Raw genomic sequence first — 19,098 nt, forward strand, 5'->3', positions numbered from 1 at the left:
TCCATTTTTTGTACACATCCTTTTTTAATCTTAACTCAGTTAAAAGTTCTTTAGATAGCCACCCTGGCTTCTTTAGGCACCTTCCATGTTTCCGTCTCATTGGTATTGTCTGAAGTTGTGCTTTTACTATCTCCCTCTTAACAAACTCCCAGCCATCATGAACTCCCTTTCCTTTTAGTATTACTGTCCATGGGATCTCACCCAGCACTTCCCTAAGTTTTATGAAGTCGGCTTTCTTAAAGTCGAGAAATTGTGTCCTAGTATGCTTGGCTGCTCCTTTCCGCTGTATAGTAAACTTGAGAAGAGCATGATCACTCGCGCCTAATGATCCTTCCACTTCTACCCCACTAACCAGGTCATCAACATTGGTTAGGACCAGATCTAAAATGGCTGTTCCTCTTGTTGCTTCTCCCACTTTCTGGACAATGAAGTTGTCTGCAAGGCCAGTGAGGAATCTGTTTGACCTTATGCTCTTGGCTGAGTTTGACATCCAACAAATATCCGGGTAATTGAAGTCCCCCATTACGACTATCTCCCTTCCTTTTGCATGCTTGGCCATCTGTTCCAGGAAGGCATCATCTATGTCCTCCGTTTGGCTTGGGGATCTATAGTAAACTCCCACAATGAGGTCCCTGTTATTCTTCTCTCCCTTAATTTTGACCCAAATGCTCTCACTTTGGCTTTGAGGTTCTAAATCTTGGATCTCTTCACAGGTATACACATCCCTGACATATAACGCCACTCCTCCTCCTTTCTTGTCTGGTCTGTTTCTCTGAAATAGATTGTATCCCTCCATTATTACATTCCAATCGTGGGACTTATCCCACCAGGTTTCAGTGATTCCTATTATGTCATATTTAGTTTGCTGCACCAAGAGCTCAAGCTCATCTTGTTTATTTCCCATGCTTTGCGCATTAGTGTACAGACATTGAAGTCCATTAATCATTCCCCCGTGTCTCTTATTTAAGGATTTTTTCCTCCCACCACTAGGTCTGCGTGCTGTTTGCTCCATTCGGTCTATGACATTTGGATGATCATCTTCATCAATTGATAGACTCCTACCTTCAGGACCACTGTCTCCCTCCCCCACATTAGTCAGTTTAAAGCCCTCCTGATGAGGTTTCTGAGATTTTTTGCAAAAACATTCCTCCCAACCGTTGTGAGGTGCAGCCCATCGCTTGCCAAAGTCCATCTTCAAGAAACTGCATTCCATGATCTAAGAATCCAAACCGTTCCTGTTTACACCATTTGCGAAGCCAGTTGTTCACTTCCACTATTTTCCCCTCTCTCCCTGGGCCACGTCGTTCAACTGGGAGGACAGATGAGATGACAATTTGTGCATTTAATTGCTTCAATTTCCTGCCCAGAGCCTCGTAATCTCTTTTGATCTTCTGGAGGCTATTGCTTGCAGTGTCATTGGTTCCCACATGAACCAAGACGAAGGGGTATTTGTCAGTGGGTTTTATGATTCCTTGCAGTCGTTCAGTTACATCTTGGATCTTAGCCCCGGGGAGACAGCACACTTCCCGAGACATCTTGTCAGGCCCACAGATCACTGCTTCTGTTCCCCTCAGTAGGGAATCCCCTATCACCACTACACGCCTCCTCTTAGGTCTGGTCGGGGTTCTTCCGTGAGCTGTCCGTTCCAAGGTCGCCTGCACATTCCCTGAGGGCTGACTTTGCTGCTCGTCTTCATATACCTGATCGACTGTAATGAGGGAGAGATCCTCAAATGGAGTCTGCTCTTCGTCTTCCATGCTAGGGGAGAGGACCTCAAAGCGATTGTGTATTTCTAAACAATCAGAGCGAACCCTGGGCCTCCTACTTCTTTGAGTCACGTTTCTCCATATATCTGGCTCCTGTGTTGGTGAACTAGCCTCCTTCTCAGGGGAATCCCCTGTCTCCTTCTTGGGGCCACATCGCTAAGGTCTGCCGATCGGCTCCGTCTGACACCCCCCCCTTCACCAACTCGCAAGTCCAAGTCTTCACTCCAGTCTGCCAAGGAAAGCTGTTTCACTCTCACCAACTGCCGCTGCCTGTCTGGAACCACGATTGGCCAAACCGACTCACCTACGCAACGCAAGCTGAACGTCACGGTGCTTATTGAAGGAGCTCCATGTGACATGGAGATCGACACCGGGTCTGCCCTGTCCATCGTGTCTTGGAGCACCATCAAAAGACTGGTACCCAAGTATCCAAAAGGCAACTCGACTCTCACAGCGTACACCTGAGACACTACCAGGGAAACGACATTCCCGTGGTAGGCGTTGGCCGGTTTTGGATCGCCTTCAAGGATTTTTTGGGCCTGCTGCGACTGGTGGTGGTCGAAGGTCAGCGGCCAAGCCTCCTAGGGCTAGACTGGTTTGATGCCCTCGGCCTGGAAGTCACCGGCATCAACTGCATCTCTAACGCAGAGACTGAGGGTCTGGTCAAAGACTTTGCCGAGGTTTTTGACGGCACTTTGGGGCAATATAAAGGTACGCCCATCTCCTTTAGCCTTGATCCACAAGTCGCCCCATCAAGCTAAAGCCACGCCGGGTTCCCTTTGCTCTCAAGGCTAAGGTGGACGAACAACTGGACAAGCTGATCGCCCAAGGAGTTTTGGAGCCGGTTGACCACACCAAGTGGGAAACCCCCATCGTCACACCTGTCAAGCCAGACGGGTCGGTGAGAATCTGCGCCGACTACAAGTTCATGATCAACAAGGCACTTCAGCAGCACACTTATCCGGTTCCTGTTGTCCAACACCTGCTGCATTCCCTGGGTGAGGGTAAGGTCTTTGATAAGCTGGACCTTGCCCAAGCCTATCAACAACTGCCATTCAATGATGCCACTGCTGAAGCCCAGGCGATTGTCACCCACCGAGGGGCATTCCATTGCCGCCGTTTGCAGTTCGGGGTGAGTGTGGCTCCTGGCATCTTCCAAAGCCTTATGGAACGTCTCCTGCAAGGGCTTCCGGGCGTGGTACCATATTTTGATGACGTCTTGGTGTCCAGAGACTCACACCAGCAGCTGTTCGAGTGCCTCCGTACCGTGCTGACCAGGTTCCAGGAGGCCGGGCTCAAGGTAAAGAGGGAGAAGTGCCAGATCGCTGTTCCACAGGTAGAGTTCCTGGGCTATCTTATCGACGCCTCTGGCCTTCACCTGACCACATCCAAGATCCGCGCTATCCAGCAGGCCCCCATCCCAAAGAACAAGACGGAGTTGCAGGCATTCCTGGGACTGCTGAAATTTTATAACATGTTCCTGCCCCACAAAGCCACAGTGGCTGAGCCTCTTCAACGACTCCTCAGCACGAAGACACCTTGGTCCTGGGGTCATTGGTAGACAGCGGCCTTCAACACGGTCAAGGCTCTCCTTTCATTGGACAGTGTACTGGTACAGTACAGTGAAGCCAGGCCACTGGTCCTTGCCTGTGATGCCTCACCTTTTGGCATCAGCACTGTCCTTAGTCACCATTTTCCAGACGGAAGAGAAGCACCGCTCGCCTACTTTTCCAGGACGCTATCTCTGACTGAAAGGAATTACAGCCAGCTCGACAAGGAGGCACTGGCACTTGTGGCTGGGGTGAAGAGGTTCCATGAATACCTCTACGGCAGGACTTTTGACCTCATCACTGACCACAAGCCGCTCCTGGGCCTCCTCGCCAGTGATCGTCCAACTCCACCGGTCCTCTCGCCGCTCATGCTGCAATGGACTGTTTTCCTGGCTGCCTACCACTACCGGCTCATCCATCGCCCGGGGAAATCGATGGGCCATGCCGACGCCCTCAGCCGTTGCCCTCTTCCAGCGTTTGTGGAAGACCCGGCTCTTGCTTCATCGCTCCTCCTGATTGAGGATCTACCGGCAGCGCCTGTATCGGCTGCCACTGTGGCCTCCGCATCTGCCCAGGATCGCACCATCAGCTGGGTGCTCAACTGGGTGTGGAGGGGGTGGCCACAAGGGCCTTTTGCATCGGAGTTCCAACCATTCGCAACCAGACAACATGAACTCTCGGCTCATCGCGGCTCTCTGCTGTGGGGAGACCGCGTCGTGATTCCCCAAAGACTCCGTCAACGTGTCCTGGAGGCTCTCCACATTGGCCACCCAGGAATTGTCAAAATGAAGGCGTTGGCTCGGTGTTACATCTGGTGGCCTAACATGGACGATGCCATCACTGCCTGGGTTTCCGCCTGTCAAGAATCGAGGCCTGCGCCACTGGCAGCTAAGGGACACACCTGGGAGACCCCCAAGACACCCTGGTTGAGGGTGCACATCGATCTGGCTGGCCCCTTTCACGGCCGGACCTTTATGGTAGTGGTGGGCGCCTATTCCAAATGGCTGGAGGTGGCCCTGATGCCCTCCACCACTACTGAGGCCGTCATCTGGGTGCTGCAAGGCCTCTTTGCGATGCATGGGTGTCCTGATGTCCTTGTCTCCGACAATGGACCGCAGTTCACGTCAGGCACTTTTGAGCGGTATCTTTTGGGACTGGGCATCCGCCATGCCCTAACAGCACCCTTTCATCCATCCAGCAACGGGCAAGCAGAGAGAATGGTGCACTCAGCAAAAGAGGCACTGGCGTGCCTGGACCGGCGAGACTGGCACGAGCAGGTCGCTGAATACTTGTTTGTACAACACATCATCCCTCATGCGGCCACAGGGCAGAGTCCTGCCGAACTGCTTATTGGCCGCCTCCTCAGGTCCCCGCTCAACCGGCTGCACCCAGACTTTGCTGTGGCCGAACCCCCAGGCTGTGCCAACACGCCACGGTCATTTGTTCCAGGAAACCAGGTCTTTGCCCGGAACTTTGTGGGGGACATTGCTTGGGTGCCAGCCACAGTAGTGGGAGTCACTGGACCTCACTCGTACCAGGTGGCACTCGAAGACGGACGCTTGTGGCGCCGGCACATAGCGCAGGGTTGGGGACTTGGACACTACCGTGGTGCCCCCACCTGCACTCGTGGCTCCGGAACAGACACTTACAGATGGTGAGGCTCCACCTACACCTCTCTCGCAAACTGCCGGCGTGGAGCCGAACCAAGCCACTTCAGAGGGTCTGCCAGACTTACCACAGACTCAGATCACTGCCGTGCCTGACATTCCGCCAACTCCACTTGCGGAGGTTCCACCCACAGCAGCGGATCCAGGGGACTTGGTTTCAACGCCACCTAGGGTCGCACCGCAGCCTCAGCAAGAATTGGGCGGGCCCCCGGACTTGGCTACCAGTCCCCGGCGGTATGGCAGAGTTTCCAAGCGCCCAACTTATTTAAAGGACTATGTTGTTGGACATGTATCACTGTTGGTCTAAGTATGTGAAATGTAACCGATATGCTTTTGTGCCTAACTGAACCATTATGTGTAGTTCTGTATATAAGGAAACCATTACGATTGTAACTAGCGCCTTATCTTGGTGGGGTGGGGTGTTATGTACTGAAGTTCTCACCCTGGGCCAGCAGGGGGATACTGTAGATAGTTATGCAAATGAAGGATCGAAAGTGACGTTCAGTGATTGGATAGTTTGTATGCAAATGAAGGATCAAAAGTGACGTTCAGTGATTGGATAGTTTTAGAAAGTTGCTACAGTTACGTTGTTCTGGAGCTCTATATAAGCAGGCTGACTGAGCTCTTCAGTTCAGTTCTGTTCTGGCCTCTGAATAAACAAGAGCTGTTTGAAGAATCGCAGTGTCGTCTGATATGTTCGCCCACAACTTAACATCAACCTCTCTTGCTAGTTTTTTTTTCCTCCTTAAAATTTCAATATGTATACAGTAAACCAAGTTCAGTGCTCTGTAGTTCCCTCCAGCCGAGATAAAGTTTTCTTATATTCCCCCAACAGAGTACTTTAATTGTCTTAATCCAAATCTCATCTGCTGAGTTCAGTTTTAATGGCGGCTGCAGTTCAAAATTCAGTTTCCACTTTTATACTCCGGTATTGGTAACAAGCCAACCGGGGAAAAGCTTTGGAAGGGCAGTGTAAGGGCTCTCAGATGTTGTCAGAGTCCTGGCACTGCCTTCCCTTTTCCATACACAAATACTGTTGTGGCCAGCTTTAAAACCCTGTAGCAATGTCAAACAATAAAGAATGGGTTTCAATTGCTTTGAATTCTCCCATCAGCTGGCCCACACAGTAAATATCAAATAAGATCATAGTTTTCCACTTGCAAATTTTTTCTATGTGTGGTTAATTACCCAGAAGACAAAGAACGGACTTCCTTTTTAATCCTTCGTCTGGCACCGAATTAAGCTTACTGTATATATTTGAGTATAAGAAGACCCAAATATAAGCCAAGGCACCTAATTTTAGGACAAAAAACTAGGAAAACTTATTGACTGAAGTATAAGCCGGTTCACCACATCACAAACCTGGTGGTGGCAGCAGCAGCGGAGAAGGATGAACAAGCAGCCCAAAAGGGCTGCTTTCAGGCTGTTTGTTCCTCCTCCTCCTCTGCCGCTCGCAAGAGCAGGCATAGGAGCCTGGTTGGGAGAGGCACAGCGCAGCGCAGCGCCTCTCCCAACCGCACCTCCTGTGCCTGCCCCTGAGAGAGGCGGGTGGCAGCGGCGGGACCAGCAGTGAGAAAGGGCTCCTTTTGGGCCGCTCATCCCTCCGCCGCTGCTGCCCGCCTCACTCAAGTATAAGCCAAGGAGAACTTTTACAGCATAAAAAATGTGCTGAAAAAGTCGGCTTATATTCGAGTATATACGGTAATTAATTTCAATAGTAAATATTCTTACATTCCTGTCAGCTTGAATATTGGTTACGGAAAATCTCTGCTGGTGGCCGGAGTGCTAAGGCTTCGCTCCTGTGGAGGCATGTTGTTGCCAAGACTGCACTCTTCTTTCCCCCACTCTCCCGAGCCTTTCAGCGCAGGGGTCTGGGAATTGCGGGAGAGCTCTTTGCAATCTGCTGGACCTCGCAACATCTTGAGAACCCTCTCAAGGGGGGCGGTATGCCTCACCTTGGCATTTCCTCCGACTCTCGACGGGGCTCAGATCTGTCAGAGTGATCAGATCTGTGCTCCGTTTGCCATCTTGCAGAGATCAGAAGTCTGTAGTTGAGTATTTCAAACCTTCCCATCTGGTGGCCATAAGCAAGGAAACAAATTAAGATGATCCATCAATGAAATGGCACAGTGGCTCTCAAACCACAACATTTAAGAGCCACGTATTCAGTCTGCTTTTACACTTTTCTACCAACCTTACTATATGCTTGTGAAACATGGACCACTTATAAACGCCATCTCCAACTCCTTGAAAGATTCGATCAACGGTGTCTCCGAAAAATTGTACACATCACTTGGGAAGACAGGTGAACTAATATCAATGTACTGGAAGAAGCAAAGATCACCAGTGTTAAAGCAATAATTCTTCAACATCAACTTCGTTGGACTGGTCATGTTGTGCGGATGCCTGACGATTGTCTTCCATAGCAACTACTCTATTCCGAACTTAAAAATGGAAAGTGTAATGCTGGTGGTCAACAAGAGAGGTTTAAAGACTCTCTAAAGGCAAATCTTTAAAAATGTAGTATAAACACTGACAACTGGGAAACACTGACCTGCGAGCGCTCCAGTTGGAGAACAGCCTTGACCAAAGGTATCATGGGCTTTGAAGATACTCGAACTCAGGACGAAAGGGAGAAACGTGCTAAGAGGAAGGCACGCTTGGCAAATCCACACAGTGATCAACTCCCGCCAGGAAACCAATGTCCCCACTGTGGAAGGATGTGTGGATCCAGAATTGGCCTCCACAGTCACTTACGGACTCATTTTTAAAATTGTGTTTATGGAAGACAATCTTACTCGGCTACGAAGGATCGCCAGAGAGGAAGAAGAAGACACTTTTCATAGAATTGTGGGTCATGCTGACCAATACTATAATCAACTGAGTTACATGTTGAAAAGAAACACACATAAACTGTTAATCTGGCATGAGTATCTGAGGCTGCAAAAATATGTCAGTTTGACCTGAGTTGCTGTAAATGTGCTTTTGGGAAATTAATAATTGTCGGATTAAACACCCACAAACCAGAACTATCAGCAAAAGAGAACAAGGCTTGAACCAACACAGGAGCCAGATATATGGAGAAACGTGACTCAAAGAAGTAGGAGGCCCAGGGTTCGCTCTGATTGTTTAGAAATAAGCAATCGCTTTGAGGTCCTTTCCCCTAGCATGGAAGACGAAGAGCAGACTCCATTTGAGGATCTCTCCCTCATTACAGTCGATCAGGTATATGAAGACGAGCAGCAAAGGCAGCCCTCAGGGAATGTGCAGGCGACCTTGGAACGGACAGCTCACGGAAGAACCCCGACCAGACCTAAGAGGAGGCGTGTAGTGGTGATAGGGGATTCCCTACTGAGGGGAACAGAAGCAGTGATCTGTGGGCCTGACAAGATGTCTCGGGAAGTGTGCTGTCTCCCCGGGGCTAAGATCCAAGATGTAACTGAACGACTGCAAGGAATCATAAAACCCACTGACAAATACCCCTTCCTCTTGGTTCATGTGGGAACCAATGACACTGCAAGCAATAGCCTCCAGAAGATCAAAAGAGATTACGAGGCTCTGGGCAGGAAATTGAAGCAATTAAATGCACAAATTGTCATCTCATCTGTCCTCCCAGTTGAACGACGTGGCCCAGGGAGAGAGGGGAAAATAGTGGAAGTGAACAACTGGCTTCGCAAATGGTGTAAACAGGAACGGTTTGGATTCTTAGATCACGGAATGCAGTTTCTTGAAGATGGACTTCTGGCAAGCGATGGGCTGCACCTCACAACGGTTGGGAAGAATGTTTTTGCAAAAAATCTCAGAAACCTCATCAGGAGGGCTTTAAACTGACTAATGTGGGGGAGGGAGACAGTGGTCCTGAAGGTAGGAGTCTATCAATTGATGAAGATGATCATCCAAATGTCATAGACCGAATGGAGCAAACAGCACGCAGACCTAGTGGTGGGAGGAAAAAATCCTTAAATAAGAGACACGGGGGAATGATTAATGGACTTCAATGTCTGTACACTAATGCGCAAAGCATGGGAAATAAACAAGATGAGCTTGAGCTCTTGGTACAGCAAACTAAATATGACATAATAGGAATCACTGAAACCTGGTGGGATAAGTCCCACGATTGGAATGTAATAATGGAGGGATACAATCTATTTCAGAGAAACAGACCAGACAAGAAAGGAGGAGGAGTGGCGTTATATGTCAGGGATGTGTATACCTGTGAAGAGATCCAAGGTTTAGAACCTCAAAGCCAAAGTGAGAGCATTTGGGTCAAAATTAAGGGAGAGAAGAATAACAGTGACCTCATTGTGGGAGTTTACTATAGATCTCCAAGCCAAACGGAGGACATAGATGATGCCTTCCTGGAACAGATGGCCAAGCATGCAAAAGGAAGGGAGATAGTAGTAATGGGGGACTTCAATTACCCGGATATTTGTTGGATGTCAAACTCAGCCAAGAGCATAAGGTCAAACAGATTCCTCACTGGCCTCGCAGACAACTTCATTGTCCAGAAAGTGGGAGAAGCAACAAGAGGAACAGCCATTTTAGATCTGGTCCTAACCAATGTTGATGACCTGGTTAGTGGGGTAGAAGTGGAAGGATCATTAGGCGCGAGTGATCATGCTCTTCTGAAGTTTACTATACAGCGGAAAGGAGCAGCCAAGCATACTAGGACTCAATTTCTCGACTTTAAGAAAGCCGACTTCATAAAACTTAGGGAAGTGCTGGGTGAGATCCCATGGACAGTAATACTAAAAGGAAAGGGAGTTCATGATGGCTGGGAGTTTGTTAAGAGGGAGATAGTAAAAGCACAACTTCAGGCAATACCAATGAGACAGAAACATGGAAGGTGCCTAAAGAAGCCAGGGTGGCTATCTAAAGAACTTTTAACTGAGTTAAGATTAAAAAAGGATGTGTACAAAAAATGGAAAAGGGGGGAAACCACCAAAGAGGAATTCAAACAAATAGCCAGCACGTGTAGACACAAAGTCAGAAAAGCTAAAGCACAGAATGAACTCAGGCTTGCTAGAGAGGTTAAAAGCAACAAAAAAGGCTTCTATGGGTATGTTCGTAGCAAAAGGAAGAACAAAGAAACAGTGGGGTCACTCAGAGGAGAAGATGGTGAAATGCAAACAGGGGACACAGAAAGGGCTGAACTCCTCAATGCCTTCTTTGCCTCAGTCTTCTCCGATAAAGAAAACAATGCCCGACCTGAAGAATTTGGAGCAAATGATTCAGTAGAGGAAACACAGCCCAGAATAACTAAGGAGATAGTACAAGAATACTTGGCTAGTCTAGATGTATTCAAGTCTCCAGGGCCAGATGAACTGCATCCAAGAGTATTAAAAGAACTGGCAGATGTGATTTCAGAACCACTGGCAGTCATCTTTGAGAATTCCTGGAGAACAGGCGAAGTCCCGGCAGATTGGAGGAGGGCAAATGTTGTCCCTATTTTCAAAAAGGGGAAAAGAGAGGACCCAAATAATTACCGCCCAGTCAGTCTGAAATCAATACCAGGGAAGATTCTGGAGCAGATCATTAAGCAAACAGTCTGTGAGCATCTAGAAAGGAATGCTGTGATCACCAATAGTCAGCATGGATTTCTGAAAAATAAGTCATGTCAGATGAACCTGATCTCGTTTTTTGACAGAATTACAAGCCTGGTAGATGAAGGGAACGCAGTGGATGTAGCCTACCTTGATTTCAGCAAGGCATTTGACAAGGTGCCCCATGATATTCTTGTAAAGAAGCTGGTAAAATGCGGTCTTGACTATGCTACCACTCAGTGGATTTGTAACTGGCTGACTGACCGAACCCAAAGGGTGCTCATCAATGGTTCCTCTTCATCCTGGAGAAGAGTGACTAGTGGAGTGCCACAGGGTTCTGTCTTGGGCCCGGTCTTATTCAACATCTTTATCAACGACTTGGATGATGGACTCAAGGGCATCCTGATCAAATTTGCAGATGACACCAAACTGGGAGGGGTGGCTAACACCCCAGAGGACAGGATCATACTTCAAAACGACCTTGACAGATTAGAGAACTGGGCCAAAACAAACAAGATGAATTTTAACAGGGAGAAATGTAAAGTATTGCACTTGGGCAAAAAAAATGAGAGGCACAAATACAAGATGGGTGACACCTGGCTTGAGAGCAGTACATGTGAAAAGGATCTAGGAGTCTTGGTTGACCACAAACTTGACATGAGCCAACAGTGTGACGCGGCAGCTAAAAAAGCCAATGCAATTCTGGGCTGCATCAATAGGAGTATAGCATCTAGATCAAGGGAAGTAATAGTGCCACTGTATTCTGCTCTGGTCAGACCTCACCTGGAGTACTGTGTCCAGTTCTGGGCACCACAGTTCAAGAAGGACATTGACAAACTGGAACGTGTCCAGAGGAGGGCAACCAAAATGGTCAAAGGCCTGGAAACGATGCCTTATGAGGAACGGCTAAGGGAGCTGGGCATGTTTAGCCTGGAGAAGAGGAGGTTAAGGGGTGATATGATAGCCATGTTCAAATATATAAAAGGATGTCACATAGAGGAGGGAGAAAGGTTGTTTTCTGCTGCTCCAGAGAAGCGGACACGGAGCAATGGATCCAAACTACAAGAAAGAAGATTCCACCTAAACATTAGGAAGAACTTCCTGACAGTAAGAGCTGTTCGACAGTGGAATTTGCTGCCAAGGAGTGTGGTGGAGTCTCCTTCTTTGGAGGTCTTTAAGCAGAGGCTTGACAACCATATGTCAGGAGTGCTCTGATGGTGTTTCCTGCTTGGCAGGGGGTTGGACTCGATGGCCCTTGTGGTCTCTTCCAACTCTATGATTCTATGATTCTATGATACCACAGTATGTATAAAACAAACAATTCTTACACCGCATCAGATATATGGAATTGCTGCATTTTTTTGGCTTTCTGTGGTTCTCTAACACGTCCTGAAATAATTATTAACACCTAGTGGGGGCTGGGGGTGGACAGCTCTGTCAATGGAATTGCCTTAACTAAGTAAAAGTCCAGAGATAAACCTGTTTCTTTCCAGTACCTACAGGTGATTGTGTCTGTTCTGTCCAGTAGTCCCTCGACTCCCTAAAAAACGTTGTTGTTTTTTAAACCCAGAACCTTTGTCTCATTTTTGCTCTGTCATTTCTGGGGGGAAATACCATTTCTGGAAAAAGCAGAGTACATTAAATCTTAATCATTTCAACACATTGCCTCTTGGTGGGTTGTTTTTGTTTTTTTAAGTAACATTCTCATGACTCCAGTAAGAAGGAAACTACCAAAGCAGGGAAAGGGAGAGGATACTTCAAGATCTCACAGGCTCAGGCTTGGGCTTGGGCTGCTTCTGCTTATTTTCACAGGAAGCAGAACCAGCAGAGCTTTTCCTGGTCTTTGCCACTTCAGGCTGAATGTAGCACCCTCTAATATTTCTCTGATGAAAATAGGGACGTGCAGGGTCAGCTCCAGATTGGGGTAAAGAGAAACAGATGGGGGAAATAGAGAGAGGGAGAAGCAGGGGGGAGAAATAAGATTTGTGCCACATGGGATGGAATAGGACAGAATATGTGACCTGAGAAATCAGCCCCAGTGATATACTCTTAGTTGGCAAGTTTCCAGACCAGAAACTACTTCTTGCTACCTACAACCTGTATCCAGACCCTGTGTCCCTATTTTACAGGGAAGTCCCTGGTTTAGAGAAGCTGTCCTGGTTTCTGATTTGATCCCAGAATATCCCACTTTTCCTTAGGATGTCCCTATTTTCATTGGAGAAATGTTGGAGGGTATGGAGTTATCCAATCCCCAAGCCATTTGAAGGCAATCCTATATAGGGATTTTTTTATGTTTTATTGTGTTTTTTTATATATGTTGGAGCTGCACAAAGTGTCGGGGGGCAACCCAGTAAGATGTGTGAGGTATAAATAGTAAAATTATCATTATATAATGGGACACCCCTATTTTCATCGAAGAAATGTTGGAGGCTATGGCTGTCTCCAACCACTTGCAGGTCCAGGCCATGCAATCCCCACTTCCTCCGCTTAGATGAGCTCCCATCAAGGAGACCACACAGTTCAATGGAATCATATCGGGCCACAACTTTATTGACTACAGCTGGTTTGGCAAAGGCATTGGGTAAGCATTTATTTCCAGGCTGCCTATTGGAAAGAACATCATGGTCAACCTGGCAGTGGGGATTCCTGCCACTTACATCAACTAGGGGGATCCCTGCAGGGATCCCCGTCTCTAGGAGCGCTGAGGCCCAAAGCGCCCATCTGGGCGAATGGACAGAAGCAACTCCATCATGGATCCCTTTAACGGGATACCCTATTTCTGGATTGGAAGGTGAGGGTACAACCCCTCCCTCCAACCAAGGCTAAGGTTACCAAATGCCTAAACCAGCAAAGTTGTGATGATTGCTACAGGAAGGCAAAACATCCAGGTCATAGCCAATTCGCCTGGTAGTCAAATTCCAACCGGCCCCACAAATACGGCAACCACCACAGCCAAAGCAAAGTCAATTCAATGAGTAAAGGCAAAAATTATGGGAGTGGGTGGATCCAATGAAGAAGAGCGGTGGCTTTGTAAGACGGCCAGCGCCTTGCCTCCCGCCGACGATGCAGGGCTGGGTGTCAGCGTCTGATCCCTTCCAGAGCGCAAGCTTCACCTTGCGCTCCCAGCTTGAAATCCTGCTCTGTGTCAGTCTGCCAAATTGACCAATGGCAGGCTGGCATTGAAGGAGGGCTGTCCGGGGCTTGAGGGAACAATCAGGCTTCCCTCAGGTCCGCTCCCAGGGGATTTAAAACAGCCCACGCCAGCCCCCCAATGCCCAGCCCTTCTTGGGGTAAGCGGACTTCCGGGGGGGTAATACAGTGACTGTGCACTACACTTGGCTGGGTAGGAAGAGTGACTCTAAATGAGGCAGCAATGCCAGCTCCCGGTGGACCCCTACTCAATCTGAGCCCCATCAAGTGCCTTATTCTGCTGTCTGATGGTGCTACCCATTGGGGGAGATTCCATGGGGAGGGACTAGGCATATATGGTAATCCCACCTTTTCTGTACTAGTAACCCCAGTATAAGTATAGAGACAGTTGTTCCCAGGAGCCTGAAAAACACTGAACTCAGTTATCTTCTTATTTTTAGTGCGGTTGGGAACCTTAAAATTGTTGAAGTTCATTCGCATGGCTATTATGTGAAGATACTGAACAGTTCTCCTGATAAAGAAGAGGGCATTGGAGATTATACACTCCAGCAGAACTTTGGCGGCCATCCAATAGCGATCTTCAAATTCCCCCCAAAGATCAGAATGAAGGCTAATTCTTCAGTAATGGTGAGAAAAATAACAAGGTGCATTGCAGGAGAGGTTTAGTAATCAGAGGGCTGCATTTGCTGTTATGTTATGGAAAAATTCAAGGCAAAATTATGCAGCGTCTGACTGCTTGCTTCCTGTTTCATTGTTGCAGGTCTGGGCTGCAGATTCTAAAAGACCTTCAAAACCTCCAACAGATTATCTCTGGAAGGACCTGGACAAGTTTAAACCAGGCCCAGAATGCACCACTATCCTTTGCAATCCTTCTGGGCAGGTACTTCTGATCATAGGAGCTAACGCCTATATTTGAGGAAATCACACCCCCCCAAAAAAGTTGTCCTGTGATCAGTTATATGGGGCAGGGCTTACCTAGGCCCCAAAATATTTTATTCAAGTTGGCACCCCTGCTTCTGATAGCTACCTTCCGATTCTTTTATAGTAAACTGGGATTTCCTTGGGTTTGGCTTTCTTAAAACTTGACCACCATATTATTCCAGATCTTAATTAGAGATAAGGCTTATTGGTCAAAGGCCTTGACAAAGGCCAATTTTGCATTGTACCTTTAAGCACACCGTAGCCCCCAGATAGAATAACCTAGCTATCACTTTTTAATTCCGATCAGTATATTAGAAGAAAGGGGAGGAACAGAGAAAGTGGCTATGTGACACTTCTGAGAGAAAGGTGATAAGAAGGAAAGCAGGGCAGGGTTTTTGAAAGGACCTTAATAGCTATGTTGAAGAGAAAATGTCAGCAGGTATCACTTTTCCTATCCCTGCACAACAAGCATCAGGTCAGCCACATGGAGAATGTCAAATGATTTTGCCACATCAGAGCTATTTCCCTAGAAAATAGAGGTACCAGAACTCACCATGAATGCCTTCCCTGTTTTCTTAGAATGGCAATAGCCTGATTCTAAGGTGCTGGAACTGAACTCCAGTGAGTTCCAGTTTTATTTTATTTTTAAAAAGCCCAGTGCCACTATACTTACTCCTATTATTATATTCTATATTAAGACTAGACAGATCTTCACACACAGCTACTGCTCCCAAGCAGTGGCGGTGCCAAAATTTGGCACCCCCCTCCTCTCGCCTTTCGTTCAAAGTCATTGTTGCGACGCCCCTTGCGGCACCCTCTGAGCTCCATACCACTGCAGCTGAACCACGCTGCCCTCAATCCACCTCTGTCCCAAGGATACATCTCATATGGGGGCATTTCTCATTTCACCTGGAAGAATGAGTACCAGATCTTTAGTTTCAAATAGCTGGTAAAGAAGGAAAGAATGCTGGGTGGGAGAAGAGGAGAAGAGAGAAGTTTGGTTTGTTTCCCAAAAACTATACATTCACTGAAATGGAGTTATCCTTCAAAATGTGCACTTCTTCAATTTTGCGATGTAGGTTTTTTTTATTTAAAAAAATGTACAAAAATGCATTTATTAATGGAAGTAACATACAAAAATACATTATTTTAGAGAAACCACTTGCAAAAATGTGTATATTAGGTATAATGGCATATAGAAATGTGTGCATTAGGAGAACCATGTGCTAAAATACTTATGAATTTTCATTGCAAAAACCATTGTTTTTGCAATGAAAATTCGTAAGTATTTTAGAGGAATGTAGAGAACTGAATTATTATTTTTTAAAATATTTTTATTAGCAATTTCAACATAGCAAATTATCAAACCATATAATTGCATACATTATTCCCCCTTTTTTCCCCACCCTTCCTTCCATCCCTCCCCCCCCACCAGAGACTTCCCTCAGCTCCTCTCTCTGATTTCTCAGCACACATTATTCTCTGCATGTTATAAAATTGTACATATCCTTACATTATCTATCTAACATGTTATCTTTTTTTTGTTAGAGCGTTTATTAATTTTCCAATAAGAACATCCAATTAACATATCAAATCAAATCCAATAAAAATAAAAAACTAAAATTAAAAAGTCCAATTGTCTTCCAAATTATAGTCTTAATTTTTTGTTGACTTCCCACAATCTGAATTCCGAAGCATTTTCCAAATCATAGTCCTGCCTCTCATCATCAGTGTTTTCAATATCCCGATTTTATCCTCCACGTTTGTCTCTGGCTCTGTGATCCTCAATCATGTCAGAAGACAAATGATATTTTTTTTCATAGAGTGCAGATTTGCTCATGTATTTCAACTATTTTTGTTTTTCAATTGTGCCGCTTCATCTAATTGTATCCATTCCAGGCTTCTGACCAACTCTTTAAGGATTGTTATTTTGGCAGCTCCCAAATCGTTAATCTTTCCCGTCCAGCTGTTATCGAAGAAACAGAGAGAAACCTCCTTCAAAGACTCCTTGTTGATTTATTCTTAAGCTGCCTGTTTGCTGTGTAGTCATATATCAGTCAGTTGACGATTGATCAGCCTTTGGAATCCACCCAGTCCCCCCTCTGGGCCCTAGAGGGGGGCTGCCAGACATCCATTTAGCCTTTCCTCTCTCACACAGTGAAAAAATTCTTTTTGCAAACAGTTGCATATATAATATTGTCTCCAGTCTTTGTGGCTGGCCATCAATTAGCTCCTGTTTCTCTTAATCAGGGAGATATTTCAAATATTCCGTAACTGCTTAGTGGGTGAGCACCATTTTACTCTTTGTTTTCGTCTTTAACAGGTATTTCGAATCTTAAAATAAAAGGCGGCTGCGGATAAGTTCCAATTATATATAGAAGTCCATCTGTACTCACCTTTTTAAAAAGCAATTTAAGTTCTTAATGAGGCTTGGCATGAAAAACCAATTGTTAATGTTAGAAGAAAGAAAGAACATACCAAGCCCCTCCGAAGTCCACACATCATGATGAGGATCTCTTTGAAGTTCGATCTTTTACACCAGAGACTGTACATACTGAAGTCCCCCGCCCCCAGCGTCATCAGTTCAGAGCGTGTCTGTTTGTTTTTCGAATCTTTATATTTTCCCAAACAGATGCATCCGGCCATGGGAGTGGCATCGCAGGAGTGCCAGTCGTTCCTTGCTCCGTGACCCACTGCCCTGCCGTCTGCCACACCAGCAATCTCGGACAAACCGCGGGTGACCGAGACAGTCCTCCCCTACCCTGGGGAGGCTGCCAGGGCTAAGTACTCCCATATCAGCCCTGAATTATCAGAACGGCTGGGATCCAGTCGTGTGGGAGTCCGCCATTTCCCGCCGTCGGAAACAGGAAGTCTATCCAACATGTTATCAACCAATAAATTTGTGTATGTTTATTCAAAACCTGTCAAGGAGTCCAGTTCATCTCATTGTCTTTTTAGATAATTTGTAAAAAGCTCCCATTCTTCCTTAAAGTCACAGTTGTCCTTGTCCTGCAGTTTATATGTCAATTTAGCCAACTCTGCGTAGCTCATCAATTTCTCTTGCCACTGTTCCTTTGTCGGGGTTTCCTCATTCTTCCATCCTTGTGCTATCAAGAATCTTGCTGCTGTTGTAGCATACATAAATAAGTTCTTTGTTTTTCTTGGCAGGTCTTGTCCTACAATCCCTAACAAAAATGCTTCTGGTTTTTTTTTACAAATGCCATTTTAAACATGTTTTAAATTCATTATATATCATTTCCCAATTTTTAAAAACTTCTCTACATTCCCACCACATATGATAAAAAGTCCCTTCTTTTTCTCTGCATTTCCAACATGTATTTGACCCGGTTGTAGAGAACTGAATTTAAGGCTGGAAAAATGAGAAACCGAAGCTGTCAGTTCTATTCCTCCCTAGGTTCAGGGGTTAGTGATCAGCTGGTGTGCAGGCACAAGCTGGTCAGAAGCCTGGCTCAGGGGCAGAATATGTCTTTTGCACTCAGATGGAGCCAGGGTCATCCTCTGGCATCTCCATTTTAAAGGATCAGGTAACATATGTTGGGGAGAAACTTTGCTGGAGATTCTGGAGAGCTGCTGGGCACTCAGGACAATTAGCTTGACCTGGAATAGTAATTATTACTACTTATTAAATTTCTATTCATCTGAAGATCACAGGGCAGTTCACAACCTAAAAATACAAAACGAGAACACAAAATACATAATAAAAACAGAAAAAACCAATAACCACAAACACATTTAAAAGGGGATAGAATATTAATCAGCCAAAGGCCTGGTTAAAGAGAAACATTTCATCTGGTGTCTAATATGTTTATATAGTATGCTTCCTCCACCTCTGACACTCCATTTTGCATAGAAACCCTTAAGAATTAAACATTGTTCCAATCCTTTTACTAAGCACATAAAATAGATAATTAGGATTAACAGCTTGCAGCTTGGGGAAAAAACAAAAACATACACTTTTAACTCATCTGATGTTGCCCATCCCATCTTCAGTGATTGCTGGGCAGCACTGATTCCTGCTTGCCACCGATAACCAAGACCAGCCTTGGATAGGAATGGGAAGGACTGCCTTGTTTCTTGATGCCTTTGGGCGATTTCAAGGTATGTGACATTGGGCAGCCTGATAGTCCTAGAAACAGTTTGCCTGAACATGCAGTGCAGTAATTTAAGCTTTTACTCTTCTCCTTCTAGGCTGTCGCTTGGTTTACACCCATCAATTGGAACCAAAAGCAAACAAAGGAAGGAGAAGAGGGTGGCAGAATCTATAGAAATTTAATACAGCCTATTATTGGCATGCGCCAGCAAAAAGACCGATGGCAACCCAGGATGTTTGACGTTTGGCAGGGAAATGTTGGTCAAAATCTTACAGGGACAAATGAACCAGAATTTATTCTACGGTATTGCACCTGAATCAATTTGCATTATTTATGTAATGGTTCATATTATATCATGCTATCAAACTTTTTCTTACCTGCTAGTTTTT

At 46.1% G+C, this 19,098-nt stretch overlaps 1 protein-coding gene across 12 annotated transcripts in view; it reads left to right on the forward strand.

The window, feature by feature from the left end:
- The window catches only part of LMNTD1 (lamin tail domain containing 1), a 221,718-nt gene that overhangs the window by 108,452 nt on the left and 94,168 nt on the right, over positions 1–19,098 (forward strand). For all 12 annotated transcript variants that reach the window (XR_014539395.1, XR_014539396.1, XR_014539397.1 and 9 more), the window contains 3 exons: positions 14,117–14,303; positions 14,437–14,556; positions 18,807–19,012. Coding sequence is in view for 9 of the 12 variants with exons in the window: in XM_083575219.1 (XP_083431345.1) it covers positions 14,117–14,303; positions 14,437–14,556; positions 18,807–19,012 (513 nt within the window). In the remaining 3 variants the exon portion in view is untranslated. The remainder of the gene's footprint in view (positions 1–14,116; positions 14,304–14,436; positions 14,557–18,806; positions 19,013–19,098) is intronic.

Source organism: Podarcis filfolensis (assembly GCF_964270895.1).
Source record: "Podarcis filfolensis genome assembly, chromosome: 10".
Taxonomy (NCBI): Eukaryota; Metazoa; Chordata; class Lepidosauria; order Squamata; family Lacertidae; genus Podarcis; species Podarcis filfolensis.